The sequence below is a fragment of the Nyctereutes procyonoides genome, unplaced genomic scaffold, assembly GCF_905146905.1.
Source record: "Nyctereutes procyonoides isolate TBG_1078 unplaced genomic scaffold, NYPRO_anot_genome, whole genome shotgun sequence".
Classification (NCBI taxonomy): Eukaryota; Metazoa; Chordata; class Mammalia; order Carnivora; family Canidae; genus Nyctereutes; species Nyctereutes procyonoides.
The window spans coordinates 16,990,169-17,008,468 of NW_026575155.1; the positions used below are offsets into that span (position 1 = coordinate 16,990,169).

The following is an 18,300-nucleotide window of genomic DNA, read 5'->3' on the forward strand; positions in this document are numbered from 1 at the left end:
GACCCCAGGAGAGGCGAGGTCGTGATGCCCGGTGGGCACAGCCAAGGCCAGGGCACTGCAGCGGATGCGGCCGTGGGCAGGAAACCCAGGCCTGGCACGGGTGGCCTGCGGCATGCAGAGGGTCCAGGGACATACCTACTCCTCCCCACCCGGGCTCAGGATGCCAGTGGCCGCCCCAGTGGCTGGCCCGGACGCGGAACGGGGACGGTCCGCCCCCTCGGCCACACGCAGCGTGTAATCCAAGCCCAGAGACAGAATAGCAAACTATATTTACTGTTTACAGTAGCAAAGGACAACAAATCGTGTACAAATTGGTGAATACACAGAACAGAGCCAGCCGACCTCCCACCCTCGCCCGGACAGCAGAACACAAAGGAAACGCAAAGGCCTTCGGCAAGATTTCAGGCAGGTGAGGGACGCTGTCGCGGTCCGCTCGGGGACTAGGACCGGCGGCAGTGGGCGTGCACGCAGCAGCAGGAGAAGCAGCTGTGTAACTGGTAGAGAACGAAACCCCGTCCTAAAGCGTACACCCCACACCTACTGGGAAAGCAGCGCAGCCCACGTCCACGAGGGCAACGCCAAGTCACCGCTGCAGGGGCTCCACCGCCAACACACTCTGAGGCAGGTCTTCCACGCAAAAACAGCTGCAAACTCAGCAGTGCTGAATCCGGATTTTGTATAGAGGCCTTAACTGCCCAGAGGAGAAACGGGCGGCCACGGCCCCAGGGCCCAGTGAGACGCGTGGGGGTGGCTTCCTTCTCCGTCGGGGCCAAGGGTCTGAAAGACCTGCTTATTTTCCTTTTCACCTTTTAAAAGGCCTTCCAGTATTTTCCCTCTGACTTTACTCTTTCCTGAAATGCAGTATTTACCATTTCAAATACCTGTGCCTGTATGACATCGTGAAAGATTGTTTCCCATCCCCAAACCGGCCCCAAAACTCATCCAACGGAAGCAGCCCCACGCTGTGGTGCCGTGAGGTCTCCACTGGAATAAACAGTGGGGTGGGGGTGGGGGTGGGGGGTCAACACCTGGGGTCAGATCCCCATCTAGACTAAAAGTGGACATTCACACCACACATTTGGGGGCAAAAGTTAGAGGGACGAAAAAACAAAAATGAAAGCAAACGAACCCCAAAACCCTCACCACTCCTTTCCCCCCAACAAAGACAAGTGTGACTGGCCTGACTTCAGCTGTGGGCGCCCTCCCCCCGCAGAGTTCTGAGTTGCCCTTGCAAAACGTCAGAGAGGAAAGCAATTCTGGTGACTGTCCTCGGGTTTGCGCAGACTCCTCTGTGATTGGCATGGTCACGGGTTCACTATTCCACAGCAGGTGCGAGCACGAGGACACGTGGGGACGGTCCCTGCAGAGGCGGCACCCTTAGGGCCAGCCGCTCTCCCGTGCGCCTCCCGTCTGCTGCTGGAACACATCGATGGTGTCCTCGTCCTCCATCTCCAGCTGGCGGGGGTGCGGCGGCGAGAGAGGGAGAGCAGTTAGTTTCCTGGGATCCCAGAAGGCGCGATGCTCACCTGGACGACTCCGAAGGTTCACTGCGCTGTTCCCCGCCCCCCCCCCCCGCCACCCCGGGAACGCCATCCCCACCACACCTGTCCTCAGGTGCACCGTGCCGGGACAGCGCTCGGCTCGGATTTCCAACAAGCCCGTTCACCCACCAAGATGCCCCTCACAGAACTCACAAAAGGATATTCGGAGCCAAGGACTCGGATAGGAAAGCAGCCTCTGGGGCGCCTGCCTGGCTCAGTCTTAAAGAATGAGACTCGTGAGCTCAGGGTCATGAGTTCAAGCCCCACACTAGGTATACAGATGACTTAAAGAATAATAAAACCTTTACAAAGAAAAAATGAGTCTCATTAAAAAACAAGGATCGAAAATTTTTACCAAACTTTACACAGAATCGTGTTCCACTGAGGAGCACGTAACGGATGGCGGGGACTCTTCGTGACAAGTGCAGGGGTCGTGCCCGTGGACTCCAAAGCGAGCCCTGTCACACAAGGAGGATGTGCTAAAGCGAGGGACACGCTGGCTCTGCCCACTGCACCCCTTCCTGCCCTTCACGCCCACGGCAGGGATGGTGCAAACAGCTTTCTCTTTCTGGCACAGGGAGCACACGTCTACCCTGATCTCTGTCCATCCTCTGAACAAAAGAAAGCTTCTCTGCCGATTCAGACTAGAGGCTGGAAGCAGTCCCGGGTCCCAGGGACGTTCTCAGAGGGGACAGGAGTAGGGCTGGGAGGGCAGGGCCCCTCCCCGGCTCAGACACCCTGGGCAGCAGCCAGATGACGGGCAGGAGGGGGAGCCTGGGTGCCCCTCCACCCCCCCAGCCCCCAGGAAACCCCTGCAGCCCAGCGCCCACGTGAGCAGGGTGAGGGTCCCCAGGGCGGCACACACGCCCTCCCCCCGCAGCCCAGAGTCCATGTGAGCTGGGTGAGAGTCACCAGAGCAACACACACAGCCTGCCCCCTCCCCCCTGCAGCCCAGAGCCTGCGTGAGCAGGGTGAGGGTCCCCAGGGTGGCACACCCTGCCTCTTGCTGCGTGGTGCTGTCACGTGAAGTGATCAGACTGATGCTCACAGCTCCGTGCAGGACAGAAACAGGCGTCCCCCCCACTTTACCGACCGAGAAGACGGAGGCTCGAGGGTGGGTGGCTCTGGATCACGAGGCCACCCGGCCGACAACGGCCGCAGCCCCACTGAACTCGGCCTCCTGCTCCAGGCCCGAAGCCCCGTCGCCCCAGCGTGAAGCGCAGCAACGGGGCGGGCGTGTGGTGGGCAGCAAGCAAACACCGCGGGACTGAGGATGACGGCCCGTCCCTTCCGCCCACAGCCCTCGTGCGTAAATCCTGAAGGGCACAAGATCGGGCCAGCGATGTGGCTGCAATCCGGTGTCCAGATCCGAGGGGTGGGCGCCGGGAGGGGCGGCAGGAGCGAGGGACCTGGCCAGGCCTGGTAGTGACCCCGGGCCCCCTGCTCGGCCCCCGGGCCTCCGCCCCACCCCCCAGCACGGAGCAGGATGTCTGACCAAGCGCATTTTTCTCATTTGAAAAACTGAACTCCAACATTTAAAAATGCAATAGCATAATAGTTGAAGACCATGAAGACACGTAAAGCTTCCCACAGGAGCCCCGTGAGCAGCGTTCGAGCAGCGCAGCCGAGGGCAGGGGCCCCGCGCGGACCGCAGGAGCCGCTCGGCAGCGCCGCCTTTCGTACCTGCGCGGGGGTGTCCGTCTCGTTAATCGGCTGCCCGTCAAACCTGAACCTAATCTGTCTCATCGACAAGCCCTGAAAAGAAAGACCGATTATCATTAGAAATCTCCAGGTGACACGTTCATTCCAGAAAATAAAACACGTATCTCAAAATATTAGGATTCTGAACGAACTTTCGACCCACCCCGTTATTAAAACTCGTCGGTGGCCTACGGGCGTCTCCTGCGCGGCCCAGCAGCCAGCCCAGGCCCGGGCCCGCGTCCTGCCCGCCGCACCCTCACCTCCCTCCAGGGACAGGCTCCGTGTGGCCGGCACCACCCCCCAGAACCTCTGGGCGACAAGCCTTCGGGGACCGGCGAGCCCGGGGTCCCAGCACGGCCTGCGAGCGGGAGGCGGCCCGGGCCGCTGGGCCCAGGGAGGCCGCGGCGGAGCGTCTTCCGTCCAGGCCGGGCTGTGAGCCGCGGGTCCCGGGGCAGGCGGACGTGGCCCGGAAGCCGAGCTTCTCCTTTAGACAGCAATGACGGGGCGCCCGGGGGGCTCAGCGGTGGAGCATCTGCCCTGGGCTCAGGGCGTGACCCCGGGGTCCCGGGATCGAGTCCCACATCGGGCTCCCCGCAGGGAGCCTGCTTCTCCCTCTGCCTGTGTCTCTGCCTCTCTCTCCCTGTGTCTCGTGAATAAATAAAATCTTTAAAAAATAAAATAGAAAGCAATCCCGATTTTACTTAAACAGAACAGGCAGCGTTGAGACTGGCATCTCCGCTCCGCTCCCTCCTGAAAAGATACTTAAACATTCAGGCACGAACGACGAGGATGAAGGGAGCAGGACAGGACTGGCCCTGGGGGAGCCGCAGGGCGGTGGGGACGACCCCGAGGTCGGGGCGGGGCAACACGCGGGGCCCCACAGCCCAGGGGCCCACCCATGGCGTCTGTGCCGCACAGATGAGCACCGACCGACCGCGGAGGCCCCTGGAAGCTGACACGATAGGCCCCACCGGACCCCGACTCGGGCCCCCAGCCGCACGGGCCATGCACTGTCCCCACCACAGGGAAGGTTGGCTTGGAGCCCTGGGCTCAGGACACCAGGGACCAGCCTGGACGCCGGCTGCCCGCCGAGCCCCGTTGCCCCGTCCGGCCGCACCCCCAGGGCAGACGGGCCTGGCAGGTCGGCTCCTGGGAAACCTAGTGACTCACAGGCTGCAACACCTGCGACCCCCCAACCCACCCACCCTGGCAGGCCGCCCCCGCGGGGCAGGGCTCTGTGCCTGCAGCTCTTCGCCAGCTTGCTGGGCGTGGTTCTCGGGCGCGAGCACTTCAGCACGGACGTGGGACCGTGAAGACTCGGATGTGTGAACCGTCCAGCCGGTGAGGAGGAAAGGAAGGGTAGGCGCGGAGGACGGGGCACGGAGGCCACACAGGCACCTGCAACCCTCGGGAACACGGAACACAAGAGGTGGGTGCGGGTGGGAGAGAAAAACCCTCGAAGAACGTGTGGAAACGAGAAGTCACGACAGAAGCAAGACTCTCCACGCAACGTGGGAACCAAGGCTGAAGGGCCCTCCCAGAAACAAGCCCAAGAGCAACCGCAAAGCCCGATGCCGGGTGGGCGGAAACGATCCCGAGCGTCAGCTCCAGGAGGGGTGACAGCAGGGTACACGGCATTCCCAACACGGCGCACGGGACGACAGAGGGCCCGGCATCCCAGGACCGCCCGCCGCGGCCACGTGTCCTCAACAAAAACAAGGGGCGCCTGGTCTGTGACCCTTGACCTCGGAGTTGTGAGTTCAAGCCCCAAGACGGGTGCAGAGATGGATGGATGGATGGATGGATCGGAGGAGGAGAGGAAGGAAGGAAAGAAGGGAAGAAAAGAGAAAAGAAAGAAAAAAAGAAAAAAAGAGAAAAAAGTACCAGGAAAGTGACCGGTACAATCATGCGCCTCCAAGCCCCTGAGAGTGAGGTATTGGGGCCCAAGAACAGATCCCGAAAGCTCCCAGAGAAGAGCAAAGTGACCTCACAGGACAGAGAACCAGAATGTCACTGAACGTCCGCACCAACGCTGCAACAAGAAAAGGACGTGAAGGGCCCAAAAGACAAAAACGAATTTCAACCTGGAAATGGTCGTGCAGCCAACAGTGAAGCGCAAAGGTTTGTGATGGGGAAGTCGCCTGCAGCCCCACGCACCCCAAGGACGCTGCAGAGCAAGACGCTGGAAGACACGCTCCGCGAAACAGGACGAAGCCGGACTAACCCAGAAAATACGTAGGATGGCGCCCAGAGAAGTCTCCGGAAAGACTCGGAGGTGGCTCTGCAAGGACAGTCACACCAGAGGTGCGGCGGGATGGCTTGAAGCACGGGGACACGCCCCCCGCACGGTGCGTGGAGATACGAGCAGTGACTTCACAGGACCTCCCAGAAGACCACGCACGACGGCCAGCAGACCAGCTGGGCCCATGAGACACAAGCCAGACACGAGCTGTCGCCGCGAGCCCACTGCACCGCCCAGCGGACGGCGCCTCCCCGGCAGGACCCGCGCGGCCCAGAGCCATGTCCTGCAGGAACCGGGCAGGGATGCGCGCGGAGGGCTCGTCCCAGAGCAGAGTTTCCACCTCCCGTGGGGAAAATCACCTCGGAAGCCAAACACACGGAGACCCAGGAACAGAGACACCCCGGCCCGGGAAGAACGAGGGAGGTGGCTGCAAGGCTGGCAGGCTCAGCCCGGGGGGAGCAGGGGTGGGGGGGACGGGGACTGGGACGCGGCTCACCCACCACATCGACCACAATACAGCGCCAGGCCTGACAAAGCGTCCACGCAGAGGAACAGGGCGCCCCGGAGCCCACGCCCCCACCACACAGAGACATGTGACGGGCCACCGTGCGGGGGACGCGGGTGGCGCGGAGAGGCCTGGTGTGCGAATGAGGACAAAGGACAGCGAGGTTGGAAGCACCGATGCGTGTGAGCCACATGTCTGTCCAGACGCCGATAACGACAACAAGGACCTGCGGGGACCCGGCCACGGCCGCGATGCTCGTGAGCAAGGGGAAGAATCAAGCCCCCCGTGAGCCCCCAAGGCCGTGTCTCAGTCGTGGCCCAGCTGCGGCACGCAGGAGCGGGGAGACCCACGGCTACTGCGCTGCACCTGCAGGGACGGACTGAGCCACCGCGCTCCCAGCAGCCGCCGGAGGGCACGCCCCACGCTCCCCGCTCGGGGAAGAGCCGGCGGCCTGGCCCGTCCGCGGACACAGGGCTGATGCTCTGACGGCAGAAGGAAACGGCCACCACGGATGAGCACGCACACGCAGGCACACACACACATGCACACACCGAGGGACGAGTACACACATGCAGGCACACACACACGCACAGGGACGAGCACACGCACAGGGACGAGCACACACGCAGGCACACGCACACAGGAGCACCCCGCGCACACGCGCCCCCGGGCAGCCCCGTGGCCCGCAGGCCCCCAGGGCACAGGCGCACCTGCCTCTCGCAGTAGGCCTTCATCAGCTTGCTCAGCGGCGTGTGCCTCTTGATCTTGAACTGGACCACGGAGCCGTCCTGCCCGGCCACCTTCAGGTTGATGTGGTCGTTCTCCGTCTTCACCCCCTCCTGCAAGGACACGGACACCGGGTCTCAGCCACCGGCCGCCGCGCTCCAGGCGGCGGGGTGGGAGTCCCAGCGATGACCCCTCCCGACTCCCCCGCAGCCCGGGGTCGCGCACACGAGGGCTTCACGTCCATGCAGAATGAACCCCTCTGGTGGGCGGGCGCGTGCAGGGGCACAGCATACACCTACGGAGGCTTCGGAGGGAAAAACCCACTTAGGGACTCTCGAGAAACCCCAAAGCCCTCCTTGTTAGGAGAGGACGGTGCACACACACGCCCGCAGGCAGGCACACGCCGGGCGAGGATGGGGGGGGCAGGCCCCATGGAGGATGGGCAGGCCAGGGGCGCCTCCCCCCGCCCCCTGCAGCGGTCCCACCCCGGTGGCATCTCTGACACTTGTGATGCTGTCCGAGCCCCAAAACATCGTGACTTGGGCGGCACAGGGCCCGGAAGCACAGCTGGAATGAAGCAAGGAGCTGGGGTTCAGGACGGTGGGCCCCCCGGGGCGCCCGGGTCCCAAAGCCGGATTCTGGGAGGTGCGGGAGGGGCACCCAGGGCGGCTCCTGCGGGCTCGGCCACCTCGCTTAGCTGGCGCCGCCAGGGAAGGCGGGAGGCTGTACTCTGAGCGGACGATCCAGCTGGCCCGAGTCCTTTTGGACATAGAGTGCGCCTGTCCCCGTCACACGTGCCCACCTCTCTGGGCCACGCCCTTGGGGTGGGGAGCCCGTGGGGGGAGCCGACCCGAGAAGCGGCCCCGGGAGGCAGGACCCCAGCAGGACCCCCGCCATGAGACAAGATCGCCCTCCACGGCCGTGCAGGCACCAGCGGGCCCCCCCACCGTGACTCCGCCGTGGGCAACGCGCGGGGACCGGGGCAGCACCCCCTTGCTCCCCGGAGATGAGGTGTCCATACTTGCCGTGCCTTTTTTTCAAATAAAGGCTTCATTTTGTACATTTAGAGAAGTGTACGTTAAGAGAAAACGCGCAGCCATCGGGGCCGGGGGTGCGCACGGCCCTGGGCCAACACCCCGCGCCACACGCCACACTGCCCCTGCCGCCCAGGCCAGCGCCGCTGCAACACCGGCAGTGGGACTCCGAGCCTCCCTGACGTGTCGCCAAGTTTTCCACTATCGTCCTGTTCCTGTTCCAGGATCCAAACCAGGCGACCGCCTTTATATCTACTTAGAGATATTATTTTTTTCCCAACGTTTCTGTGTTAACGTGAACCTAGCGTAAAAGCCACCACTTCACCCCCTTTGGCTGGTCTGAACGTCCTACAACCTTCACCAAGTCCATCTCCAGAACCCCGTTCACCCTGCAGGACTGAACCTCTGTGCCGTTGAACCCAACCACGTCTCCCCAGCACCCCCCCCCATTCCTTGTCTCTGTGATAGTGACTCCTCTACAGATCCCATAAAAGTGGATCACACAGGGATCCCTGGGTGGCTCAGAGGTTCAGCGCCGCCTTCAGCCCAGGGCGTGATCCTGGAGACCCGGGATTGAGTCCCACAGCGGGTTCTCTGCATGGAGCCTGCTTCTCCCTCTGCCTGGGTCTCTTATGAATAAATGAGTAAATCTTAAAAAAAAAAAAAGTGGATCACACAGTATTTGTCCTTTTGGGACTGGCTTATCTCACGCAGCATGACGTCCTCAAGGTTTGACCGTGGCATGGCTGGGGTCAGGGTTCACTGCCCTGCCGGGGCCGAGTACCACGCACGGCGTGGGTGGGCTGTGTCGCCATCTGTCCACGGACACGGGGTGACTTCCACAGTAATGCTGCGGTGAGCCTGGGTGGACAAGTATCTCCTGGAGATCCCACTTTCTGATCTCGGGGGCAAATACCGGGAAGCAGGACTGCAGGTCCATATGCTACTTCTAGTTTTTAGGAACACCGGCACTAACTCTGCGCTGACCGCCCGCTTTGCCTCCCCGCCCAGCGTGAGTGTGTCCGGTGTGGGAAAGCACCACCCCGTGGGTGGGAGCTGGTGTTTTACCGCACTTTGATCTGCGATTCTCTGCTCAGTGGTGGGCGAGCGCGTTCCGTGCGCGTGTGGCCACGTGTGCACCTCCTCTGGAGAGGCGCCCGTTCGAGAGCGTGTCCGGTTGTGAACACAGTTCTTGTTGGCTCGGAGTGTGAGCGGCGCTCTAGGCTCTCTGGGCAGCAGCCCGTGATCAGAGACGGAGTCGCAAACCCCCCTCCCTCTGGGCGGTGGCTGCTGCCCCCGTGATGGAGCCTCGGGCTGCACAAGCTCCAGGTCCGCTGTGCTCTGGTGGCCTGGCCTCTGCTGTCACATCCAGGGTCAGGAAGGCCCGTCCTACGTTGTGTCCTAAGAGCTTCACTGCTCTAGTCTCAACACTTAGGCCCCTGAGCCCCTCTGACTTGCCTCTTGTATACGGTGTAAGGTAAAGGTCCAGCTTCATTCTTCTGCACGTGGGTAGAGACACTATCTGCTTTTTCAACAAAAAGATACGAGTGTGCCAAAACGCACGGATACGGGGCTGGAACGCAGAACGGGCACACGGGGCAGTGGCCACAGGGCAGCGGGAGGCGGCAGGCAAAGACCACCACGAGCCCCTCTCCCTAGGGAAGGACACTGGGAATGGCCTGTCCCGGGCCCCCAGAGGGCAGGAGTAAAGGAAAAGCAACACTGACCACAAATCACTAGGGTCCCCCTGCATCAGCTACCCAGAGGCGGCAAGGGCTGTCCCCAACTGCCCCCCAGGTTTTCCTCCCACCAGCAGGACGGCCTGGGATGCCTGCTGCCCTCCTGTCCAGCTCCCCGAGCTCGGGAGGCGCAGCCTGTGCTCGGCTTCCCCGACGGCTGGCATGTGGCAGGCGGCCCCGCAGTTCAGGGCAAGCGCGCTCAAGACGTCACGCTGCTCCATTTCCTGCAGTTAAGCCTCCGCAAAAGGAAGCCCCCAGAAACCCGCACAGGCACCTGCACAGGCACCCGCACAGGCACCAGTACGTGCCCTGGATGAACAGCAACCCGAGAGAAGAACGGGCACAGGCTGAGCGGAGGAGGGCAGGGCAGCTGCAATCGCATCCGCAGTGAGGACACGGTCCTGGAGCGTGACCTGAGATCGCAGCAAGCCCCGCGCCAGGTCCCGAGGGTCCACCCCACCCCGCTCGACCCCCGTGTGTCCCCAGGGCCCCGAGGCTCCAGGCTCAGTGCCCAGGGGGCACAAGCTCCACTATCACAAGAAACCCATGTCCGAAGTACTCGACTCCGCTGAGTTGCCGCTTGGCAAAATGTAAGCGCCCAAGACGTAGACCCAAAGCTTCAAATACCTGTTTTTAATAAGAGCAGTTAACGTAACGTCAGACCTTGCTAAGAACGGCCTGGCCTGCGAACGGCCTCCGTGAGGAGCACACCCCAGAGGGCCCAGAAAGGAGGGATGAGCTCAAGTCCAGAAGACAGCAGGGGAAGGTGACAGGCGGGGGGCGCACGGGGGGGGGGGGGGGGGGGGGACGGGCAGGGGGCGCACGGGGAGGACGGCGGGGAGGGGACGGGCAGGGGGCGCACGGGGGGACGGCGGGGAGGGGACGGGCAGGGGGCGCACGGGGGGGGGGGGGGACGGCGGGGAGGGGACGGGCAGGGGGCGCACGGGGGAGACGGCGGGGAGGGGACGGGCAGGGGGCGCACGGGGGGGACGGCGGGGAGGGGACGGGCAGGGGGCGCACGGGGGGACGGCGGGGAGGGGACCGGCAGGGGGCGCACGCGGAGGACGGCGGGGGGCGCACGGGGAGGGGACGGGCAGGGGGCGCACGGGGGGGACGGCGGGGAGGGGACGGGCAGGGGGCGCACGGGGGGGACGGCGGGGAGGGGACGGGCAGGGGGCGCACGCGGAGGACGGCGGGGGGCGCACGGGGAGGGGACGGGCAGGGGGCGCACGGGGGGGACGGCGGGGAGGGGACGGGCAGGGGGCGCACGGGGGGGACGGCGGGGAGGGGACGGGCAGGGGGCGCACGGGGGGACGGCGGGGAGGGGACGGGCAGGGGGCGCACGGGGGGGGGACGGCGGGGAGGGGACGGGCAGGGGGCGCACGGGGGAGACGGCGGGGAGGGGACGGGCAGGGGGCGCACGGGGGGGACGGCGGGGAGGGGACGGGCAGGGGGCGCACGGGGGGACGGCGGGGAGGGGACGGGCAGGGGGCGCACGGGGGGGGGACGGCGGGGAGGGGACGGGCAGGGGGCGCACGGGGGAGACGGCGGGGAGGGGACGGGCAGGGGGCGCACGGGGGGGACGGCGGGGAGGGGACGGGCAGGGGGCGCACGGGGGGACGGCGGGGAGGGGACGGGCAGGGGGCGCACGCGGAGGACGGCGGGGGGCGCACGGGGAGGACGGCGGGGAGGGGACGGGCAGGGGGCGCACGCGGAGGACGGCGGGGGGCGCACGGGGAGGACGGCGGGGAGGGGACGGGCAGGGGGCGCACGGGGGGGACGGCGGGGAGGGGACGGGCAGGGGGCGCACGGGGGGGACGGCGGGGGGGGACGGCGGGGGGCGCACGGGGAGGACGGCGGGGAGGGGACGGGCAGGGGGCGCACGGGGGGGACGGCGGGGAGGGGACGGGCAGGGGGCGCACGGGGGGGACGGCGGGGGGGGACGGCGGGGGGCGCACGGGGGGGACGGCGGGGAGGGGACGGGCAGGGGGCGCACGGGGGGGACGGCGGGGGGGGACGGCGGGGGGCGCACGGGGAGGACGGCGGGGAGGGGACGGGCAGGGGGCGCACGGGGGGGACGGCGGGGGGGGACGGCGGGGGGCGCACGGGGGGGACGGCGGGGGGGGACGGGCAGGGGGCGCACGGGGGGGACGGCGGGGAGGGGACGGGCAGGGGGCGCACGGGGGGGACGTGATGGAGAGGCGGACGCACCCTCGGAGAACCGCGACAGCGACGCGACCAATAAGGGAGGGGAGCGCACACGGGAGGCCCGACGGGAAGCTGGGAGCCCCCGCGGCCGCAGCGCAGCGGGACCCGCGGGGAGGACGGCGGGGGCGGGGCGGGGGCTCCGGGGGGGGGGCGGGGGCGGGCAGCAGCGCCGCAAGGGCTCCGCGGAGAGGCGGGGAGCGGCGCGGCGCTGGGAGCCAGGGGTGCTGGGGTGCACGGCGGGGCCGCGGAGAGGACCCGGACCCGGTCGCGGAGGGGGGAGGGGAGCGGGGAAGCGAGCGGGAGGCGGTCGGGGCCCCGGGACGGCGGCCCCGCCCCCGCCCCCCCCCACGGCTGCTTCATAGGCCCGCCCGGCCGGGCTCCCGGGAGGGGCGGGGCGGGGCCTGGGAGGGGCGGGGCCTAGCCGCGGGGCGGGGCCTGGGCGGGACGCGGGGCGGGGCCGGGAGAGGGGCGGGGTCTAGCCGCGGGGCGGGGCCGGGGTGGGACGCGGGGCGGGGCCGGGGCGGGGCGCGCCGCGGGGCGGAGCCGGGCCGGAGGGGGAGGGGAGCGGCGCGCGGGGGGAGGGGCGGGAGGCCCGGGGCGCGGGGCAGCCCCGCAGACGCCGCCTGCGCCCGGCTCCAGCACCCCGAGGTCGCGGAGGGCGCCGGGCGCGGGCCGGGGGCGGCGGGGGCGGCGGGGGCGGCACGGGCGGGGGTGGCCGGGGTCCCGGCCGGCGCCGCGCCCTTACCTTGGGCTTCTCTTCGGACATGGCTGCGCGGCGGCGGGAGCGGCGGGGAGGCGGGCGGCGCGGGAGCGGGCGATCAGGCTCTGGGCCGCCGCTCTCCCGCCGCAACTGCTCGCGGGGCCGCGCTTTGCCCCCGAATCCCTGCGCGCCGGTTGGCTGCCGAGGGGTCACGTGGCGGCCGCGCGTGCACGAGGCGCGTGCCCAGGGCGTCGGGCGCGCGCCCGGCCGGGCCGAGGTTCCCGGGGTCGGGAGTGCGTCACGCGCGGGCCCGACGGCGGGGAGCTGGGGCGCGGGGCGGGGGCGCGGGCGGGGGCGCGGGCGGGGGCGGGGGCGAATGCAGGACCAGGGCGCGCTCAGGGCACCGAAAGGATGAGGAGGGGAAGGGGTTGTTGGCGCTCAGGACCCCGGAGCCCGGGGGCCGCCCATGGGGGGCCAGCGACAAGGACGAGCGATCCTGCCCCTCCCCGTGTCCTGGCCCTGGCCCTGCTCCCTCCCCTGCTCTGCGCGGCCAAACCCAGGGGCACCCACTCGTTTCCCAGGTGAGGGGCATCGTTCAGAGGAAAAGGAAGCTGGAGACCCGTGTGCTGGACCAGCCGGTGGTCGCGGTGGTCACCGGGGACCTGGGAAGGCAGCCCCGCTACGGATGAGGTGCCGCTGGCCCTGGGGGAGCCACGTGTCCAGTTGGAGGACCCGCGGGGGGAGGAAGGTGCTCCAAGGCCGCCCACCTACCCGCTGGGGGGCCTGTGCTGGTTTAGCAAGGTGCCCCGGGACCTCCCAGGCCTGGCCCTTCCCCGGAGCTCCAGGTGGACAGAGGCCTGGGGAAGGCCTTCCCCCTGGGGCCACTGGTCTCAGGGTGGTGCCAGCTTCACCCCGAGCCGGTTCCCCGTGTCCCCTGGCCAGTCCCGATCGTGGCCTGAGGCTGGCAAGCAGAAGCCGTGCACCTGCCGGGGGGCCGCTGTGGGCGCACGAGGCTGTGCTGTGACCGCCTTCCTGATGTTTCTGGAATACACGCTACGCAGCAGAAACTAAGCACACAGAGAGTCTGAGTAAGACTGTTAATTACATATTAGGTCTCTAAGAGAACGTCATGGACGTGTAACCAGTCGTCCAGGGGGCAGGGTCCTGCCGAGGAGCACGAGGCTCGAACAATCATTCTCCCAGTCTGCAAACGAGATGCTGGACAACCTGTAAAGCCACAGCTTTTCTGAAACCATCAGGGAGCCGGGCCGGCTGCACCCCGTGTTTATGTCCCGAACCCCCCCCCCACCGGCCTGCTTCCACTGAGGCTGAGTCCCCGCACAGCTGCCCTCCTCCGCGCCAGTGCCTGACGCCCCTCCTGCGGTTTGGGAAGATGTTGAAGGTGTCCCTGGAGAGGACACGGATCCCTGTAAAAGTCCCACCCAGACCCAAGGACATGAGGCCTGCATAATGGTGGGACTGGACCAGGGCAACAGAGTCCCAACCCCCCCCCCACGCACACACACGTGTGTACACTCACACACCCCGCGCCAGGACAGCCAGCACCAAGGAACACGCTGAGTGCTCTGTGACCAGTCCCAGGGAGAGACGTCGCCAAGCTAGGGGTGCACAGGGGAGCCCGAGAGCCGAAGGTGGGGCAGGAACATGGAGAAGCTGCCTCCGGCAGACCATCTTCCAGCCTCAGCACGTGATGCCAGAGGAATGTGTGTCAGCGGACGCGAGAGAAGCCACAACCACAGAACCCGGAGCCCCGACGCAGCCCCTCCGCCGGCAGCCACGCAGGAGGACTGCCCTTTGCCGGAGAGGAATGCCGGGACCTCCGCGTCTGCCGTCCTCCAGATGACATCTGTCTTTCAGGAAACAATTACAAGGACACACACAAAAAGAGGGGAAAAAAACCCGCAATCAAGACAGGAAGATCAAAACCAGAATCAGACAGGACCTGGAAGCTAGATTGTCTGGCAGGATTCGTGTTCAGGCTCCTGCGGGGAAGGTCAGCGACACGAAGGGAGGGGCTGGGAGCAAGGGCCCCGGGAAGCGCCCGCCCGCAGACACGCGGAGGAAGCATGCCTTCCATGGCTCGTTCCACGGCCCGTGGACACAGGAGGGAATCTGGACTTCCCACTAAGTCCAGGAATCTGCCGAGTAGAACAAAGAGGAGAAACGCGAGGGAGCCGGGGAAACGGAGCCAACAGAAGCCCTGCCACCAACCCTCTCCGAGGGTCTAAGGCACCGTTGGAGCGATAGAGGACAGAAGGGGCAGGACAAACGTTTGCTAAGGGCCTTCTGCGAATAAGACATCACAGCCCAGATCCAGGCTCAGAAAACCCACCCAGGGTTTCCACATCTACGAGGCGCCAGGGCACAGCCTGGTGGAAGCTGGTGCAAACCACACCTGACATCCGCAGGCCGGCCGGGCCCAGCCGCCGGGGAGCCAGAACCAGAAGGACCTCACGTGTTGCAGGACCGGTGAGCCCGAGGACAGCGAGGACGGTGAAGGGACGGACCCCCGCAGGACTTGTGCTCACGTGCCTAGGCCCTAGGCCCTAGACACGCACCTTCCCGAACCGAAGCCGAGGCGCCAGGCGCGGGCGAGGTGGGGCAGGCAGCTGTCGAGGCCCCGGGAGTCTGTGGGCGCGGGCCGCAAGGGGAGCCCGGACTTCAAGACGTTCAAGGATTCCTCCTCTTGCGCCTGTCAGCTCAGGCCTGGGGACGACCCAGCGTGGCGGGGCTCACCACCTGCAGAACCTTCGAGGGAGATCCTGTCCCCCCAGCTGGGGAAGAAGACCCTGCACCCCGAGGCACGGGGTCGAGTGCCAGGGCCCGGCTCTGGTTGTCTGCTTCTTTGCTCACCCCGTCCTCTCCCAGAGCCCCCCGTCAGGGGGCTGCACCCAGCAGCAGGAAGGCCAGTGAGGCCTCATGGGAACCCCATCTTTCTGGCCCCACAAACCGGGGCACGGGGACCTGTGGTCCAGAGAGTGGGCGGCGCGGCGGCTGCGCGTCCCCCCTGCTGAGCCCCCGGGGCAGCCACTGGCAAAAGCTCCCCGGAGAGCCCACCTTTGTACCTGAGGACCTGCAGAAGGGGCCCCCGGGGGCTTGCGAGCGTGTGTCACCCGCAGGCCGCGGGGGGCTGGGGCCGCGTCCCCTCACTGTGCGGACGGACGCACCAGCAGTCCCAGGCCCGCACCGAGCAGGGTGTGTGCAGGCGGACCCAGCGCGCCCCACCCGGGGTCTCCGCAGCGTGTCTGTCCCTGCCCGCGGACACCAGCACCCAGACTCCACGGCTTCTCGGGCCAAGGGACTCCGAGCTGCAGCGGCCACAGCAGTCCGACAGGGAAACAAAGTGAAGTGAGTCCCCGTGCCTGCTTCTCACTTCGCGGGAATCCCCCCTCCTCAAAGGGCAGAATGAGGGAGGCGAGCGAGCACCAGAACAGACCCACGGGGGCGCCTGGGGGGCTCAGGGCGTGGTCCCGGGTCTTGGGATGGGGTCCCGCATCAGGGCCCCGCTCAGTGGGAGTCGCTGCTCCCCCTCCCTCACCCCTCCCCCATCGCATGTGCGTGGGCTCACGTGCTCGCGTGCTCCCTTTCTCTCTCACATAAATACATAAAGTATTAAAAAGAGGGGGGCAGGGAGAAGCCCCGGGAGCTGCACCACCCGCCCCGCTAACGGGACGGTAACCAGAGACAGCACACCTCTAGGAGCGCGGCTGGGACGCGTGCACCAGCCAGGGCGTGGAAGACGGGGGTCCCCCGGCGCCGTGAACTGAAGTGTGACCCCCCAGGAGTCACAGGTGGAAGCCCGAGCACCGACACCTCAGAGCGTGGCCTTATGTGGAGACAGGGCCTTTGACGAGGTGATAGGTGAAAAGGCGCGGGTGCCCGGGGGCTCCGGGGGGTGAGTTCCCTACTCTTCCTTTCAGCTCAGGTCATGACCTCGGGGTCGGGAGATCGAGCCGTCAGGCTCCGTGCTCAGCACAGGCCGCTTGTCCCTCTCTCTCTGCTCCTCTAATGAATACATGAAATCTTCAAAAAATAAAAAGGATGGGTGGGCCCTACCCCAGGGTGAGAGGGGTCCTCCAAGAAGAGGACACGTGCCCGTCTCCCTGACCCGCCCTGCCCCGTCCTGGGGGCCGTCGGCCGCCAGCACCCGGAGCAGCGCACGTCTGACGTTCAGATCACCCGGGGGGGGGGGGGTGGCAGCCGAAGCACACGGATGCGCCCACGAGCCTTGGCGTCGGGTGCCCCAAGCCCCGCTGTGGGCCACCCGACACCCATTAGGCGGCGATGCCGAGGGCAGTGAGGCTCGGTGGCCGTGGCCCTGGCCCCACACAGGCTGCGCCCGGGTCTCCCAGTCCTGGCGGCAAACGGCCTCACGGTGGGGACTTGCCCACTGTTACTGGAGGTGACGGTGACATCAGCCTGAGCTCACAAGGCCTGATGGGGACAGAAGGCTGGATGCTTCGTCAGCGCCTGTGTGGCCCAGGGCAGGCGCCGAACCCTTCCCCCCTTGGGGCCGTGCCAGCAGGTGCCCTCCCGGGGGGCTGGCCGCCCGGGGCGTGTGGGAAGGTCCCCCAGAGGGACGGTCACTGCGCAGTGCCCTGAGCGCCGTGGACGCTGGGCTGCCACACTTGGGGGCCTCTTTGGATTGCGGGGGTGACCCGGTCCACATGTGGGCGTGCTGCTCTGACCCACACACGGGGTCACCCTTAGGCCGCCACTCCTGGGCGGGGCCCGGAGCGCACGGAAGCTGGAGCTGCCTGCCCGGGGCGCCCTGTAACCCCGCGGACCTCGGGGTTTGGGAAGCGTGTGCGCCTTCGGGCAGGTCCCCGGAGGAGAACCACACGGAGACCATCCCCCGGGGGTAAGGCTTCGCCCTCTCCCCTTGAAACGCGGCTCCTCGCTTGCTAGCAGGCACTGGGGGCTCCCGCCCTGCCTCCCAGCCCAGGCAGGGGTCACGTCCCTCCGGCTGTCAGATGCCTGGGGCATTGTGGTCGATGCACTGGCACGGAGCTCTAACCTCGGGTGCTCCCCGAGTCACTCCACGGCCCACCCACGGGAAACACGGTCCTGGGGAGGAGCGCAGGAGCACAGACCCCAAGAGGACCACTCTTCCCCCCACCCTCTCTGAGATTTCCTGGGGGAGCCTTTGCCTCTCCCCACCAGCCAGCCCGGCAGAAGCACAGTCGGGAGCTGCCTGCTGGATGTGAGGCTAACCCCACCGTCACAAAGCCAACCGGCTGTTGGCAGGCCCGCGGGACAGCGAAGGGCAGCCCTGCTGGGCTCAGGGTGTGGCCAGTGCCACCCGCCGGCCTGGCCCCTGCACCTCTAGGTCCAGCTGTCCAGCAGCTCATCATCACGGCAACATCTGCCCAGAAGCTGTGCTGGGGGAAAGGGGGGCCACAGCTCACGCCCACGCACGGACCTCCCTTGAGAGGCTGGACCAGGGGACCCAAGCAGGTGACATGGCTGTGGGCATCCACTGCATCCAGCTGGTGCTGATGTCATTCTAGAGGCATGGCCAGGTCGCTTGCCCAAAGCCCAGTGGTTCTCACTGGAGTGGTTGGTCCTCAAACCCTCAGCTGGGCCACAGGGCCCCGTGTGTCCACCCTGGGGCACTGCCCACTGTCCCTCGCTGCCCAGTTGGCAGGTCGTGCCAGTGCCAGGAGAAGCACCTCAGGACGGCCACCCCCTGGACGCTCACACCCAGGTCCCTGCTCATGGGCTCCGGCCCAGCCCCACTCCGGAGCTCCTTTTCTCTGGTGTGCTGCCCTAGAAATGGGACGGGAGAGAGAGTGGCTGCCACACTGGTTCTGTGGGAGACCCGAGGTGGCCATCCTGACAGGCCTCGTCCTCTCCCCCGCCCACTCCTCCCCAGTACATCCC

At 66.8% G+C, this 18,300-nt stretch overlaps 1 protein-coding gene across 1 annotated transcript; it reads right to left on the bottom strand.

The window, feature by feature from the left end:
- Positions 1-250: 250 nt before the first annotated feature.
- Positions 251-12,588, bottom strand: SUMO3 (small ubiquitin like modifier 3). Its single transcript, XM_055313346.1, has 4 exons — positions 12,442-12,588; positions 6,700-6,828; positions 3,225-3,296; positions 251-1,455 (listed from the first exon to the last, which is right to left on the bottom strand). Exons 1-4 carry the CDS (start codon positions 12,460-12,462, stop codon positions 1,378-1,380), a joined length of 300 nt encoding a protein of 99 aa, XP_055169321.1. The 5' UTR covers positions 12,463-12,588; the 3' UTR covers positions 251-1,377.
- Positions 12,589-18,300: the final 5,712 nt, after the last annotated feature.

Bases quoted from the DNA above. Each gene is read 5' to 3' on its own strand.
- SUMO3 (XM_055313346.1), bottom strand. From the start codon at position 12,462: ATGTCCGAAGAGAAGCCCAAG. The intron at 6,829-12,441 runs GTAAGGGCGCGG...GTGTCCTTGCAG, and splicing joins TGTCCGAAGAGAAGCCCAAG to GAGGGGGTGAAGACGGAGAA. The intron at 3,297-6,699 runs GTGCGCCTGTGC...CTTTCTTTTCAG, and splicing joins AGGCCTACTGCGAGAGGCAG to GGCTTGTCGATGAGACAGAT.